At 36.7% G+C, this 17,654-nt stretch overlaps 1 protein-coding gene across 2 annotated transcripts in view; it reads left to right on the forward strand.

Moving 5' to 3' along the window:
• BTAF1 (B-TFIID TATA-box binding protein associated factor 1) overlaps positions 1-17,013 on the forward strand; it is a 120,324-nt gene extending 103,311 nt beyond the window's left edge. For both annotated transcript variants that reach the window (XM_045438197.1, XM_045438198.1), the window contains 8 exons: positions 1,795-1,936; positions 2,025-2,155; positions 4,076-4,201; positions 5,786-5,938; positions 11,268-11,479; positions 12,932-13,091; positions 13,470-13,640; positions 15,454-17,013. In XM_045438197.1, the coding sequence (XP_045294153.1) occupies positions 1,795-1,936; positions 2,025-2,155; positions 4,076-4,201; positions 5,786-5,938; positions 11,268-11,479; positions 12,932-13,091; positions 13,470-13,640; positions 15,454-15,597 (1,239 nt within the window). In that variant the 3' untranslated portion in view covers positions 15,598-17,013. The remainder of the gene's footprint in view (positions 1-1,794; positions 1,937-2,024; positions 2,156-4,075; positions 4,202-5,785; positions 5,939-11,267; positions 11,480-12,931; positions 13,092-13,469; positions 13,641-15,453) is intronic.
• The last annotated feature ends 641 nt before the right edge of the window (positions 17,014-17,654 follow it).

Consider the following 17,654-nt stretch of genomic DNA (forward strand, 5'->3'; position numbering starts at 1 on the left):
TTCCGTCTTTCCTTCCTTCCATTTATAGGAATAAATTCCAGTAGTTCATTTGGTTCATAATGGTTCATTTGGTATGTAATAGCATCTGAGCAAACCAGGTTTTAAAAGCAATATGAAGAGCACTGGATGGTGTATGGAATTTCTGAATCACTATATTGTACAACTTATACAACACCGCATGTTAACTATACTAGAATTAAAATAGTAAAATAGTTAACTATACTAGAATTAAAATAGTATGTAAATAGAAGTCTTGTGTCCAAAATATGGGAAACTAGTCAGACTTTATTCCACACTGGCCATTCTACTTCTGTGGTATTACACCACAGTCTGATTTAATGTTGAAAACTTAGAGCTGATTCATAGGGGAATCATCATATAGTAGAGGTGTGAATACCTGGAGTTAAGAGAAAATTGGAAAAGATTGTAGAAGGTTGTATTGGAAAAGGAAAGAGATGGGTAAATTTATAGAAGTCTTCTGATACTTTTGAGAGATTCTGTTATCTTCCAGGGGAACTGGCTGCAAATGTTCACACCTAACTTGGATAGCCAACTCTGGTGGGAAAATACCCTTCATCATTCTCCAGTTAGTGGAATGGTGAACACCAAGTGACCTCTAAGATTCCTTCTGACGCTAAAAAAAATCAACAGTTCTTAGCTTACATCTTTGTTACTTTTCTTTTAAATTTATTTTTGTTAATGGACTGATATAAGTATTAGGGTTTTGATCATTAAGTGAACACTTAATTGTTCACAATATTACTTTCACACCAAATTTGGTTTTTTTGTTTCCTTAAAGGCCCTCTTTCTTTCTGCCCTCCCATCCTGAACATTTTAGCTCTGAAGCTATAAGGGTTTCTGCACTGAAGACCCATGGTAGCCTGGAGTTAGGAGGCAGAGCCTAAGTGGGATTAGAAGGGTATCCATATGGCAGGGCAGCCCACCATAATGAATCATAGCCTGAGCAGGGTGAAGAGGGCTTCTGGAAGTGGGTAAGGTGGTGGGTTGGTACCTTAGGATCCAAACATATTGAGAATGCATCCAAAATGAAAAAGTGCTGATTTCTTTTTTTTACAAATGAAACTTCAATAGTAGAATTGGAAAGAACCTTTGCCTGTTCCTTATTACTTTGAATACTGGATAGATTTGACCTATAACCAAACTCTTCTAGGTTTCCTTAAGAAACGGTGATGTTGGGGGCACCTGGGTGGCTCAGTTGGTTAAGCCTCCGACTTCGGCTTAGGTCATGATCTCATGATTTGTGAGTTCGAGCCCCGCGTCGGGCTCTGTGCTGACAGCTCGGAGCCTGGAGCCTGCTTTGGATTCTGTGTCTCCCTCTCTCTTTGCCCCTCCCCCACTCTCACTCTGTCTCTCTCTCAAAAATAAATAAGCATTAAAAAAATAATTTTTTTAAATAAAAAAAGAAATGGTGATGTTGGACAAATTCTTTAAATCTTGATGTTACGTTTAGTGTCAAAGGTAAAAGAATCAGAAGCATATTCATCTTTCTGCTTTTCTATTTATTGCTTGATAGATGCCACCAATAGGATTTACACACTATGGACCAAGGCTTATTCTGGTGGAGGAGACTTCAAAATTCTCTCCAGATAGGATAGAATATTTCCTTCAGGGATACTGATAAGAATGTTATCAAATTAAAACACAGACCATATGTATAAAAATGTAGTTGATTACCCCTCATGTATGTCCTCATAATGGGCTTTCATTAATATTCCAAGTGTAAGGAAATATCCCAGTACAAAAGATTAACTAGTGTTCCTTTTTTATATTCAGAATAACGTTTTGGAGCTGTGGTCATTATTTGATTTCCTCATGCCAGGATTTTTGGGGACTGAACGCCAGTTTGCTGCTCGATATGGTAAACCTATATTAGCAAGTAGGGATGCTCGAAGCTCTAGTCGAGAACAAGAAGCAGGTATGAAAACTATATAATTATATACTATACAAGTGAATATAACTTATTCCTATCTTTTTTGAAGCTGTTTTCTCTTACTCTTTAACAGGTGTTCTTGCAATGGATGCACTCCACCGCCAAGTCCTGCCGTTTCTTTTGAGAAGAATGAAAGAAGATGTTTTGCAGGATCTTCCACCCAAAATTATTCAAGACTACTATTGTACTCTTAGTCCTCTCCAGGTTAGAAATCCAGTGATTGTGGTTGTTGGTGGTATGTTTATTAGGAGAGTGCTTTGAATAAGCCACAAAAATATTGAATAAAGGGGATTAGACTTTGGCTTTTATCACTCCAATCTAGCTTCTACTTTGATAGACTTTAGGATTATTCTGTTCCAAAGAGAGAGAGCTAGGACCTGAATGAATCTCTTTGGACATGTGGATATACATTTGGATAAATGCATTTGAATATGGCATTAAAACAAAAGCAAGTATCATAGTTGCTTTCTTATATGTCAAATTAATCGGAAAAGTTGCAAGGTTAATCTGATGATGAAATGAGCCAGTGTTTATAAGGGCCAGAAATCTGCCTGTAATGTCATATCTTCACAACAGCATTATAGGTATTGTCAGTCCCCATTTTTGCAAACAAAGAAAGGAAAGTTCAGAAAAATTAAGTAAGTTGCTCAAGATTATATAGCTAATATATATCAGGACTGAGTTTCAAACCTGGGAAGTGGGACCTCACCCCTCTAAAAGTATTAACTGCATTGCCAGTAAATTTTTGAAATAAGACTGAGCTTTTGCACAGATCTAATTTTGTACAGAGACTATTATCAAAGGAATTTATTGTATGCCTTTCCTTATATAGTATTTTGTAAGGGGAAACCATCCCTTATATTAGGGAGACATGGCCTATATAATCAGAATTTTCTTTAAACCTTACGTTCTGGGTTAGTATGCACCAGTCCATTTCAGTATTTTGATTTAGTATGGTAAAATGAATAAAAGATAAACAGGTACACCCAGAAACTTCTTTCTTCTCCTCCCTCTATAACTTGAGTTTAGAGCTTAGCAGCACACTAATCTAGATGCTGAGAGCTATGTGATCACTTATATTATCTATGTCATATATCTGGGCCTCCATTTCTCATGTATAAAAATTGGACTAGTATTTTTGAAAGGAATATTTTAGGAGCAATAAGCTGAAGACTTTTTGAAGTAAATACAATAAAGAAAAGGTGCCATATGAAAAAAAATCCATGGTAGGGGTGCGTGGTTGGCTCAATCAGTAGAGCATGCAACTCTTGATCTCAGGGTTGTGAGTTCACACCCCATGTTGGGTATACAGATTAAAATGAAATCTTTAAAAAAGAAAATCCATGGTATATGCCAGTGGTATAAAACATTTAAGTGGCCTGGAGGAGGAGCTGGGAGGGAAGTGACATTTGGCTTTACTTAGCATCCACAGGTTTTTATATTCTGACTTCTGTTCTTTAGCACTCTAGATTTTCTTTTCTTTCATATTGTACATTTTAGCATGTACAAGGCAGGAACCAGGACCCTTAGGTAATGTTTTAACTTTTATGAGTTCTCCTTTTAGGTAGCAGTAGTATTCTTTTACTTCTCTGTACTTTTTTTTTTTTTTTTTTTTTTAGTTTTATTTACATAAGTAATCTATATACCCAATTTGGGGCTTGAACTCATGACCCTGAGATCAAGAGTTGCATGCTCTACTGACTGAGCCCACCAGGCACCTCAGCAGAAGTATTTTTTAAAACTTGGTCTCTTGGAATGTACCTATAGGGTACCACAAAACTTCACTTAGAGAAGATTTTCTCATTTACTTGTAAGGATTCAGGTTCTCTTTTATTGGTAATGTATTTATCTTCCTCAACAGAGTGGAAAAATTGAGTCTAGGACTATTTGACTAGTTTTTAATATTTTAGCATCTAAGCTTAATGTGCTACACTTGTTTTCTAAATGTAATTTTAAAGGAATTTACCAAGATGCAGTGGATAATTTGTAATCATTAGTGAAGCATAGGTATTATAATTTCTTTAATGAGGGCTGGTTTAAATTATTGCTCTTACTGTCATTTGCTAGCTATGTTTTTGAACAATTGAAAATAAATATACTTCTTTTGCGGGGGCAATTTTACAGGTTCAGCTCTATGAGGATTTTGCTAAGTCTCGTGCTAAGTGTGACGTTGATGAAACAGTTTCTTCAGCTGCACTCTCTGAAGAAACTGAAAAACCAAAGCTTAAAGCCACAGGCCATGTATTCCAGGTATAGATTATAATCTCTTTTTTAATTCTTCAAGAATCATGTTCTTCAGTGCAGCAATTTTTACATGGAATACTGAAATGTGGGTTTATTTAAATTTTTTTCAGTATTGTGTATACATTCTTGAAAATAAAGAAGAGTACTAATTTATTTCCATAGTTATAATTAATAAGTAATTTAATACTAAAATATACAAAATGCAGTATTTTTTGTATATTGCCAGTAAAGAGTTTTAGAGAATATTTTGCTTTACATTAAAAAAAAATATTGGAATGCCTGCTATAGGGCAATAACTTTTGTAAGCTCAGGGGTTAACTAAAGCAATGGAAAAAACAGACTCCTTCCCTAGAGTATGGGGTTATGCAGTATAAGAGTTGGGTAGATTGGTTTCTAGTAGAGAGATCAGGGGCAGCCTCACTGAGAAGGTGACACCTAAGCAGAGATCTGAAGGAGGATTGAGGCATGCAGATATGTGGAGGGGAAGCGATTCCAGACAGAGGATACCAAAAGTACAGAAGTCATGAGACAGGTGCTGCCTCATGTGCTCAAGGGAATTGCAAATCAAAAAGATAAAGTGTCAGCTTAGACTTTCTGTCCCTTTTGAAATATTCCACAATAGAACCCCCCCCCCACTTCCCTTGCCACCAATAAATTAAATACTGTAACATTTTTAAGACAGAAGAGGGGTAAAGGGCTTATACCTCTCCCAGTTTCTATTATCGTGTCCAGCCGTTTCTTGAGCCTTGTCAGTGGAGCTTTTTGTTTTTCATTTTTTTTAATGTTTATTTATTTTTGAGAGAGAGAGAGAGAGCAAGAGCGAGCAAGCAGGGGAGGGGCAGAGAGAGGGAGACACAGAATCCAAAGCAGGCTCCAGGCTCTGAGCTGTCAGCACAGAGCCCAATGCAGGGCTCGAACTCACGAACTGTAAGATCATGACCTGAGCTGAAGTCGGGCACTCAAGTGACTGAGCCACCCAGTGCCCCTAGAGCTTTCCAATACAAAATTCAAAACCCAAATCATAAGCCAAGTAAAAGGCAAGAGAGAAAGAATGTGGCAAAATTAGAGAAAAGAAAGAAGGACCCTATAGGGTTCTGATTCTTAAACACAACCACTTGAAATAACCACCTTGCTCTGCCTTCTCGTTTCCTTGACTTGCTGAATTAGAATACTGTGTAGGGGAGAGATATGCAGATTTATAAGGTCCTCAAGAAATTTTTATACCCACTGAAGTTTGAGAAACCCTTAGGAAATCTTTAGGAAATGTTGCCTTATTCCAGAAGCATCTGTAAGCATTATCCCACTTTGGGCAGGAAAGAGGTCTTTCTGCCATGAGAAGTCATTGTCTAGTGAGGGAGAGAGACACAAACTGTACAATTGATGCAATAAATGCTCTCATACACTTCACACAAGAAGCACAGATGAAGGCGTCACAGATGAGACATTGAACTGATTCATGAAGAATGAGTAGGAGGAGCAAGAAGAGGACAAAGGGCATTTTCTATGGTTAGAGTAGAAATAGGAAAAGTTACTAAGATGTAGACATTTGTGGTATGTATGGACTTGCATATACTTTTTCCCCCCTTAAAGGCATTACAGTACTTACGTAAACTGTGCAACCATCCAGCATTAGTCTTGACACCTCAACATCCAGAGTTCAAGAGTACTACTGAAAAACTGGCAATTCAGAATTCTTCTCTTCATGATATTCAACATGCCCCTAAACTCTCAGCTTTGAAACAAGTAAGTAGGTTTCATGAATGTTCGATGTGTGTTACACATTCTTGATCTGTAACACTGTATAAATATACTTTTCCAAAATAGTACTGATGTGTATGCCATTTCTTTTATTTTTTAATTTGGTTTAATTTTTGGTACAGCTTTTTTAGAAACTGTGGTAAATATGTATAGTATAATATATACCATTACTTTCTTCTAACCCCTGGTAACCTCTAGTCCACTTTATATCTGTATGAATTTACCTGTTCTAAATATTTAATGTAAGTGGAATCATACAATATTTGTACTTTTGTGACTGGCTTATTTCACTTGGTTTTCTTTTTTTAGTTTATTTTTTTTTTTTTTTTTGAGAGTGCGTGCCTGTACATGCATGAACAGGGGAGGGGCAGAGAGAGAAGTAGAGAATCCCAAACAAGATCCACACTATCAGCGTAGAGCCTGATGCAGGGCTCATTCTCATAAACCATGAGATCATGACCTGAGCAGAAATCAAGAGTTAGACGCTTAGCTAACTGAGCCACCCAGGCACCCCTCAATTGGTTTTCAAGGTTCATTTGTGTTGTACCATGTATTAGTACTTCATTTTTATAGTTGAATAACATTCCATTATTATTATTATTATTATTATTATTATTATGTATATACCACATTTGTTTAGTCTTTTTTTTTTTTTTTTTTTTTTTTAGTTTGTTTTGAGAGAGAGAACACAAGTGGGGGAGGGATGGAGAGAAAGAGAAACAATCCCAAGTGGCAGAGTCCAGTGCGGGGCTTCAAATCATGAACTGTGAAATCATGACCTGAACCCAGATCAAGAGTTGGACACTTAACCAACTGAGCCACCCAGGCGTCCCAAATCTTGTCATGTGTTGATGGACACAATGGTTGTTTCCACCTTTTTGGCTATTGTGAATAATACTGCAGCGAACTTTGGCTTGTAAGTGTCAGTTTAAGCCCCTCTTTTTAGGTCTTTTGGATGAACTAAACCTAGGAGTGGAATTGCTGGATCATCTACCAATTCAGTGTTTAACTTTTTCAGGAACTGCCAGAATGTTTTCCACAATGGCTGTTCCATTTACATTTCCATCAGCAATGTGCCATGATTCCAATTTCTCCACATCCTAGCCAATGCGTACTTTACTATTTTTTTTATTGCAGCCATCCCAGTAGGTATGAAATGCTAGCTCATTGTTGAAAATGCCGTTCAACTTTGGATCATTTTTAAATTGTCTTTTGGTTGAATTTTAAGACGACTTTTTTTCTTTTTTTTTTTAAGTTTATTTAATTATTTTGAGAGAGGGTGCATGAGCAGGGTAGGGACAGAGAGAAAGGGAGAGAACCCTAATAAGCAGGCTCCATGCTGTCAGCATGAAGCCCCACGTGGGGCTCAATCTCATGAACCATGAGGTCATGACCTGGGCCAAAATCAAGAGTTGGACACTCAACTGACTGAGCCACCCAGGTGCCCCTAAGAGTTCTTTTATATTCTAGGTATTAAGCCCTTATCAGATACATAATTTTGCAAATTTTTTCCCCCATTCTGTAGATTGTTATTTGACTTTCTTTAGTAATGTGTTCCATGGTTTCTGATGAGAAATCCAATGTTGATCTTATAGAGGATCCCCTTTACATGATGAATTCACTTTTTTTCTTGCTGCTTTTCAGATTCTCTTTCAATAGTTTGATTATAATATTTGTCAATGTGTATCTCTGAGTTTTTTTGGGAGCTGCCTACTCTGCCATTTTCTTCATGTCGCTGTCTTAGTGTAGCTTTCAAAAACAGAATTTTTGAAAATTCTAAGATTTCAGAAATAAATATATCAGAAATAATTGGTTTTTAAAAGAACCAATTGCAAGCACCAAATGTTAAACTAGTTCTAACTAGTCTTAAAAATTAAGAGCTTACTAAAAAAAAAAAAAAAAAAATTAAGAGCTTACTGTAAAATGTGGACTTTAGTCATTGTTTTTGCTTTCTGTAGTTATTCTGGCCTAAATTTCATGAAGAATAACTAATAAATGAAGATTTTAGGTTTCACATGGGTTAGTATAGAAAATGTTATATAATGACATATATGACATCCAGGTATGTATCTTTATATCACTAAATGTAAAACACTGGATTTTTATCATAAAATGATAGAATGAGTATTGCTTTTAGCTTGTCTGTAAATGGAATCGTTTTCTTATTTGGCCAAACTAATTTTGTACATAAAATGTTCATGATTTTCTTAACATAGCTGATAAAGTTATAAGATATACTTAGTCAAGGAATCAGCTAATTAGATTTCCAAAATCATTTGCATTTCATCCACACTTTAGTTATATTATAGGCTTTAAATTATTTTTAGTTTATCTTTTTGCACATTTTTCTCTGCAGTTATTACTTAAACTGATCTCTCATTTTAGAAGCTTATTGTCACTCTGAAGCTGAAGTGTCTGGAATTAAGATGCTTAGGAACTGTACAACTTAGGCCCAGATTGTTTCTGGCCATACTTCTAAGACTTTTGTAGAATCCATCTTTTCCATTTTCTCAGTTCTTTTCAGCCATTCGGAACAAAAGTTCTATCTTAGGGGAGAGAAAACAAGCTTGCTTTCATCTAAAATATGTCTGTTCTCTGAATTAGGGGAGAAGTCTTATTTGCTTTTTAAAAATCTGGCACTAGAAATATAGAAACCTGTATATCAGCAAGTACCCAGAATTATCTAATAATGCCAGAATTTTTAAATTTCAGGATACTGAAATGATGAACTCAAACTGTAGGTGAAATTTAACGGAGATAAGCAAAGTCAATTTTAAAAGACTTAGATACAGGGGCGCCTGGGTGGCTCAGTCAGTTCAGCATCTGACTGTGGCTCAGGACATGGTCTCACGGTTTGTGAGTTCAAGCCCCAGCAGCAGAGCCCGCTTGGGATCCTCTGTCTCCCTCTCTCTCTGCCCCTTCCCTGCTGCACATGCACATGCAAAAATAATAAATAAAAACATTAATTGGCGAACATTTCACAGAATAAAGTTGAGTTTGATGGTAGGTTCACTGTAAACCTACTGTATGAATTAGTTGCCGGTAAATAAATCTTGTATGGTCTTGGGTTGGATTAATAACAGTGGAATAATGGCCAAAATGAGGGCATCATAGATTCACTGTCTTTTATACCAGTCACACCAAATTTTGAGTATCATTTAGAGTTCTGGGCACTATAAGTGGAAGATCAAAAAAGAATCCAGAAACTGTTTTACCCCAGGGTTTTCAAGCTATTCCTCACATAATTTAGCCTGTGCTGAAGTTAGGGCAAGATAAAATTAAATTGCTCTCTAGGGAGGCAGCTGGCCTCTCAGATACCCATATCAAGTGGCTCTGGTAACCATTTTCTAGAGAATAGTAATCAACTCTTCAAGGCTGCAAACTAGATTTTGTCAGAATACTTGGAGTTCATCAGTCTTCTCAGGGCAAACTCAGGTTATAAGAAATTATTGGGAAAGCCAGAATGCCATTTCTGCTGCCAGACAAAAATATATATGCCAAATGATATATCCATACATCCAGTAGGATAGCTACCTGGAAGAAGATACTAGGAAGATTGTATGGTAAGTGTGGACTTGGAGACAAAGTCTTAGGTGGACGTTCTTACAAGTGACTGGTTGTGAGGTTTGATGTTGCTGCCTAAGGGACTAAAGATAATTGAATGTGTGTGACACAGACATTCTGATAAATTCTCTTCAGAACTCCTCTTTTATAGAAACTATATAGAATGTTCCACTGATGATATCACATTTCTTTATACTGGGCACCACCTAGTATACTCTCCTAAAACACCTCAGATTTTTAAAAATCAACTTAGCTTAAATAGTAATCTGATTACAGACTTAGGGGCAAGAGATAGAGGTAATTACATTTATCAGATTTCTTTATTCCATCTAGAGGAATTCCTTGGTAGTATACCATATGTATACTCTCTATCAAGGAGGGAGGAAAAGCTTAGGGCAGTCTAATTAAAATTTACAATTTAAGGGCTGCAAAGGTAGAAGAGAAAGAACATTTGTTCTTCCCCTAGGATCAAATTATGACAACACTTAAAACAATGATGACGGTACATAGGAAGTGTTGCGTACCAGTTAAGCTCATTAGAAACTCAACGCCCAAAGCTTTTATTGGGTCTGATCCTGTAGACTCCCTCTGCCTAGTATGTACCAAAATTCTAGACTCCCAGAAAGAAAGCAGGTCTCAGCATAATCCTATTGTTTGCATAACAGTTTAAGCACAGTAGCCACCCTTATCAGGTAGAAAACAATGGGCAGACTCTCAAAACCCAAGTTTCAAGACTTCTTTCAGCCAAGGACAGGCCTTGCAAGCCGGGCTTTCTAAGAAAAGCTTTCCAGTCTGTTATAACTTTTTTTCTGCATAATATTCTGAGAGTTTTACCTGGAACTTGGGAGTTTGCTTGGATTTTGGTTATCTTTCCCGTTTGAGCTTTTGGTTTTCTAAGTAACCTTCATTAGTAGAAAGGAGAAAGCATCCTGCGTTGAGGTCTTACATTTTGGGCAGAATTCACTATCTTAAGGTCCTTAGGGATGAAGATTAATACTAGGCATTTTAGTTTCACAAACAGATACAAACATTGTTCTCTTGGATTTTGTTCATTTAGTTCTTTTTTTTTTTTTTTTTTAAGTTTATTTTTGAGAGAGTGCACATGAGTGGGGGAGGGGCAAGGAGAGAGAATCCAAAGCTGCCAGCACAGAGCCCAATGCAGGGCTCAGACTCACAAACAGTGAGATCAAGACCTGAGCCATATTCCCGGGTCAGATGCTTAACCGGCTGAGCCACCCAGGCACATTTATTTATTGTAGCTGCTGTGTGCCAGGCACTGAACAATTTAAGTAGGCAGGAAGTACAAAAGATCTATAGCAGCATGGTTCTTGCTGTTAAAGATCTTGGTTGATAATTCTTTCTTTTTTGTAATTTTGATTTCGGCCTGATTTAGCTGCATTGTTTTCTTTATACTCTGTTCTTTTATAACTTTTCATGAACTGTTTTGCTTAAGGATCATCTTTTTCAGTAAACATTTATTGAGACTCTAGTGAGCCTCAAGTAACTCAGGAAGGGGGAGAAGGACCTGTTAGAGAATCTCCTGAAGAGGTAACCAGGAGATTCTAGGCCTGAGCACCTCAAAACTAGTTCCAGAGGCTTCAGGATGACAGATTACAGCTCAGAGTGCTAATGTGCTTTCCAGGTGACAGATAAGTTTAACCTTTTCTTAGCATAAGGGGAAGTATTTGTCACAGTGAGATTGATTATACTTTATTAAACACCTATATAACAACTGATTCTTTTTTTCAAGTTGCTGTTGGACTGTGGTTTGGGAAATGGCAGCACTTCAGAGAGTGGCACAGAGTCTGTTGTGGCCCAGCACAGGATACTGATCTTCTGTCAGCTTAAAAGCATGCTTGATATAGTAGAACATGATCTTCTCAAACCTCACTTACCCTCTGTCACTTATCTGAGATTAGATGGCAGCATACCTCCTGGTCAGAGGCATTCCATTGTTTCACGGTAAGTGGCTTCTAAAACTCTTAGAAATCAAGCTGTAGTCAGTTATCACTGATAGAGAAGTTTGCCTCATGAAATATTGTTTGGCTAAATATCTGCACATGTGTTTTGTTACTGTAGAATTCAGCCCAACTAAATCATTTTTAAAATTTAGAACTCCAAAAATATAATTGAATAGTTTTAGTTTTTAAAAAAAAAAAGTGTGACAGTGTTAGGGAGGCACTATGAAGGGCTTGGAAGAAATTTAAGGCATCAACAAAAAGTAGAGACAACTACTTTCCCCCCTCACCTTTTTTCGGGAGTTAGGGTAGGAAGAAGCAAACAGATGGCTTAGCTAAGATCTCTGACTGATCCCTGTGTGTGTCTCTGCTGAGAACAAGTTGGAAGCTGGCCCAGGTAGGAAGCCGAATTGGTGAGTGTGGTATTTCTTTTATTTTTTTAAGTAGGCTCCACATCCAGCGTGGAGCCCAACACGGGTTTCAAGCTCAACAACCCTGAGATCAAGACCTGAGCTGAGATCAGGAGTCAGACACTTAGCCACCTGAGACACTCAGTCACCTCCAGTGTGGTGTTTAAGTGTGGTTTGCATTCTGTGCTTTAGAAACCTCAGGGGTTGGGTTTTTAAATGCAGATTCCTAGGTTCTGTCCCAGACCTGCTGACTTCTAAGAGTGAGCATTTTTTCATAAGCATCCTTGAGAGATTGTTAGGCACAGTAGTATTAGAAACCTACAAAGGGGCTTTGGAGGTAGGCAGACTCAGCTTTGACTCCTGACTCTAGACATGTTCTGTTGGTCCTATTTATCAAAAATAAGGACAGTAATAATATCTTTATACAGCTTTTTAAACAAATACCATAATGTATATAAAGTCTAAAGCCCCACCTTTTGATTCATAGTGAGAAGGTAATAAGTGGTAGCTTGGCAATAATGTTAGGTAATAATGTTTCTAGAAGCTATTAGATGTCAAAACACAATTGTAGCAAGCACCTCATTCTCTAATTTTCCTGACTGATCTAGCCTTTTCCCCAATTCTTCTCTTCTGTCTCCACATGTTAAAGGTTCATAGTTGGGTTTTGTCTTCATTAGTGTTTACATTTTTGCAATTTACTCTTTATCTGGCATCCTAAAACACAACCCAGACTTATTTCTGTTTGTGAAATATCTGAAATGTTCTAGAATATATTCTTTCTACTGTTGAAGGTGTTATGTATATTTTTAAAAAATGTCCACATCATATATTTTTAAGTAAGCTTTATGCCCAGTGTGGGGTTTGAACTCAAAACCCTGAGATCAAGAGTTGCATGCTCTGCCAACTGAGCCAGGCAGGTGCACCTTTATCATAGATTTTTAAAGCAGTGTTCTCATTTGTGCTATTTAATTGTTATTTAACAGTCCAGTTTGTTATAGAAACCTTGGAAATGTATTAATTTTATTTTTTAATATCTATACTTTTAGGTTTAACAATGATCCATCCATAGATGTTCTTTTACTTACAACTCATGTTGGTGGCCTAGGGCTTAACTTAACTGGCGCTGACACGGTAGTATTTGTGGAGCACGACTGGAATCCTATGCGTGATCTACAAGCCATGGACCGGGCCCATCGCATTGGGCAGGTAAAAAGTCATCACTGACCAGGGTTCATTTCTGCACTGGGAAAAATAACCCATCCCAAAAAAGACAGGGAGCCTTGGTTTAAGTTCCTTCTCTGATGCTGAGTGTTGTGACCTTAGGCAAGTCACCTAATACTGTGCCACCACTTCCTCATGCATTAAATAAGGTACTTGTGCTGAGGAAACCTTGCATACTGTCCATTCCTGATATTCTCTGCAAAATGATAAGATTTGAAGCTCATTAAGCCAGGTAAAGAAAGAAAACCCAACCCTGATTAGATACAAGCACTTAGTTAAGGTATGCAAGCCCCCTGACTTGGTGAACCTCAAAGTTTATCAGTTTATTTGTGCTGCAGCTGCTTAACTTCTTTTTTCATTCAGAAACGTGTGGTTAACGTATACCGATTGATAACCAGAGGAACGTTGGAAGAGAAGATAATGGGTTTGCAAAAATTTAAGATGAACATCGCGAATACTGTGATTAGCCAGGAGAATTCTAGTTTGCAGAGTATGGGGACAGATCAACTTCTTGATCTGTTTACTCTTGATAAGGTAAAGAACTTATACAAACTTACACAATTTGCTTTATCTTTAAGGTGTTCACAAACTTCTGGGACTGCCTGGTGAATGTATTAGAGTGAGTGGCAAAAGGCATTCACTTTAGTATTAAGTAGGCAACCCTTTGAGGGGATTTTTGATGTCCAGATAAAATTCTTCAGGATACTAAGGGATGTTTGAAGTTTGGACTTCCTGATGGCCATCTTTAGTGTTTTGCCTTAAGGTTTTTTTTAGCCCTTTCCTGCTAAAAGACAACTATCACTGGAGTCAGCTAGACCTGGGTCTGTGTTTTTTGCCCTGCCTCCGATTAACTAGTGACCTTAGGCAAATTAACTTCTTCCCTCAGAGACATCTTTGCTCTTGGGAGGATAAAAACGTCTGTATCATTGCATGGTTGTGAAGGGAAAATGAAATGGTATATGTAAGCACTTAGGGTACCTAGTAGAGATTCTCAAAAATCATAGATAGCCATTATTGTTACTGTGGATGATGGAACTAATACATTGGATAACAATCCATAATCAAAGGATGCAGCAGCCAGAAGTATTATTCAGTCTAATAATGTAGAACTTAATAGGATTGGATTTAAAGTCCTGCATAGGTTCAGGAAGTCAAATGTACACACAGTATAAATTATGGTGAGAAGTGGCCTTATATAATCAAACTAGCTTTAATAACAGAATTGTAATGTTCAAATATGAAAGAAAGTAGTTCCATTACAGCTCACATTTAGAATATTATGTCTGGTGCTGGGTGCTACATTTTAAACAATAATTAATTAAGTCCTCAAGAGATAGCCAGATGGAGGCAGGTTCTTCAGTCATGTCATATAAGTAAGGTTGAACAAGATATGTATAACCTAGAAAAGAGAAGGCTCAAAGAAACCTAGATTGCTATTTTTTTTTAACGTTTGCTTATTTTTGAGAGAGTTGGAGAGGGTCAGAGAGAAAGGGAGACAGAGGATCCAAAGCAGTCTCTGTGCTATCAATGCAGGGCTCGAACTCACCAACAGTGAGATTATGACCTGAGCCCAAGTCAGACAGTTAACAGACTGAGTCCCCCGGGTGCCCCTGGATTGCTGTTTTCAAATAGTTTTTATTCTGTTTGAAAGAATATTCTTATGGGTGACTTTCAGCGAGCAGAACTGTGCTTAGCGGATGTTCTAGGGAAGCAAAAGCTATTACCATAAAGGATCCTATTGTGACATTTGGCAAAATTTGAACATGGACTATATCACATAGGTGTTAAGTTCCCTTAATTTGATCATTATACTTTGGTTATGTCAGAGAACATCCTTATTCTTAAAAATACAGGTTGATTTTGGGGCACCTGGGTGGCTCAGTTGGTTAAGTATCTGACTTTGGCTCAGGTCATGATCTTGCAGTTCTTGAGTTTGAGCGCCACGTCAGGCTCTGTGCTGACAGCTCAGAGTCTGGAGCCAGCTTCAGATTCTGTGTCTCCCTCTCTCTCTCAAAAATAAATAAACATTAAAAAAAAAAAAAAAAAAAAGAATACAGGCAAAATCCTATCTAGGGATAAAAAGGCATAATATCCACAACTTAAATGCTGATAATTTATATATTTAATATATACATATACAATTAATGAGGTCTTTGGAATGTTCTTATAATTCTTCTATAATCTTGAAATTCTTCCTAAATAAAAAGCTTAAAATAAAATTGTTAGGAGATCATGAACTTGCACATTGATTGAAGTGTTTAATTCTAATGAATGAGTGCAATGTTAGGAACTATAATTTCTGAAGTTAATAATCTTTCACTTTATCTTTCTGCCAACTTTTTTTAAGGATGGCAAAGCAGAAAAGGCCGACACCTCTACTTCTGGAAAAGCAAGTATGAAATCAGTCCTTGAAAACCTGAGTGATCTTTGGGATCAAGAGCAATATGATTCAGAGTACAGCCTGGAAAATTTTATGCATTCTCTCAAGTAACTATCAAATATTGTAAATGCAATTGCTGCTAGTTCAGTTACATTTCTGCTGATATTCAGCAAATTTCAAAGTTTATGGTGAACTTTTAGCTCAATGTGTAAATAGATCTGAAGAATATTCAGCATAACGCTGGTTCTTGTTTCACTGGGGGGAACAAGTTATTCTCAAATATTTGCACTGTATTAAATTTAAATGTTAATGTGAAATGGTTTAAATCTTATGTGCTGAATAGCTGCAGAGCAGAGGAACCAAACCAGGTTTACATGTGCTACCATGAGGTGTTCTTACTGGGAACGAGCCTCCTGTCTTTACATAGTCCCTTTGTGCAGGATAATATCCATGAGTACTTTAGTGTTCATGTACATTTTTTCTTTTAAATAGAACTTGTTTTTATAAATGATTAAAAATAGGGCTTTTTTTTTGTATAAAAGCCTTAATGAGCCATAATTTTAAGAATAATGACTACAATATTGGTCACTCTTGGAAAATGAAAATCTTAGACAATGAATTAGAACCTGGCCCTTGGTGGAAACCTTTATATATTTAATGCAGATGCATAGTGTTTTTCAAATCTTTAACATCATTTTGTCAACTTTTAAAATATATCAACTATTCTAAATACAGGTAATGGTCTATTTAAGGCTATCATAACATCCTATTAAGAGGGTGTTTTTTAATTTATCTAATGGCTAGGATATAGCCCGATTCAGAGAACATATGTACTCAATAGGTTTCAATCATATATATATATATAATATATTTTTTGTAACTATGAACATATACAGTTTTCCAGAAGTAGATTTTACACTGTTTAGAATTCCAAACCTATGGTGAAAAGACTGTTTATTGTAGTAATGCATGACTGAAGCATAAAAGGGAGAAATAAATCCTTTATATACACAAACATACATAAATACACATATCTATATGCACAGATGTACCTATCCTGCATCCTACAAGGTGCTTGGTATTGGCACTAAAATCATGTAGATATAATGGGCAGCAGTAATAATTGGGCATGAAGCTGATTAGTGTTAGAAAAGTGAGCCTCAATGGTGAGGGTGGGTATATGTGTATAGATATGCATGTATGTGTATGTATATAATTTTATAAATTTCACACATAAATTAATACATGCCTGTGTGCATATATATGTATGGGATATATTTGTATATACATGTACAGGTAATAAACATCCCCAAGGTTTGTGGCTGGCCATACACATAGGCACCGGTTTATAAACCATCAGACCTCAGCTGTAAAATAACAACTTTTTTGTTTAAAATCATTAAAGTTATACTGTTCTGCAGCATTTAGACATGGACATTTGTCACATTTCAGTAGCTTTGACAACCATACTATAACATTAAATCTAGCATTCCATGGAGAATAAAAAATAAGATTGAAACTGTAAAATATATGCACTGTGTGTTATTTGTAGGAAATATCACTAGAAGAAGAAAAAGAAATTACTAGTTCACATATAAAAGTTTTAAAAAGCTCAACACTTCCCTTACTAAATGGTTATTTCTCCATTGTTTAGGATTTAAATTCAGATTGTAGAAGAGCAAGAGGAAACTCTTATCTAGAACATCCATTGTACCTAGCACTGGGTAGCTTGAACAAGTCTACCTGAGTTTAATTTTTATTATTATTTGCCGTTTCCATAAGCCAGCTATTTAACATAGCTCATAGTAACTGATGTTTTCTAAGACTACATAGGCAGCAATATATAGACAGGAAGGGGCACACCATAAAAGTTAAAGGTCTTTTTCCAGTTTGAAAGGTCAGATAGGCTGGAAGTTAGAATTATATTTTGTTTTGTTTTGGTCATTTTCTTCTCAGAGTTTTTTTAAGTTTATTTGAGAGAGCAAGGTGTGAGTGGAAGAGGGGCAGAGAGAGAGAGGATCCCAAAGAGGCTCCACACTGTCAGTGCAGAGCCCAATGCAGGGCTCCATCTCAGGAACCGTGAGATCATGACCCAAGCCAAGATCAAGAGTCAGATGATTAACCGACTAAGCCACCCAGGTACCCCAAGAGTAAAATGTTTCTAGAAG

The sequence above is a fragment of the Leopardus geoffroyi genome, chromosome D2 (assembly GCF_018350155.1).
Source record: "Leopardus geoffroyi isolate Oge1 chromosome D2, O.geoffroyi_Oge1_pat1.0, whole genome shotgun sequence".
NCBI classification, from domain to species: Eukaryota; Metazoa; Chordata; class Mammalia; order Carnivora; family Felidae; genus Leopardus; species Leopardus geoffroyi.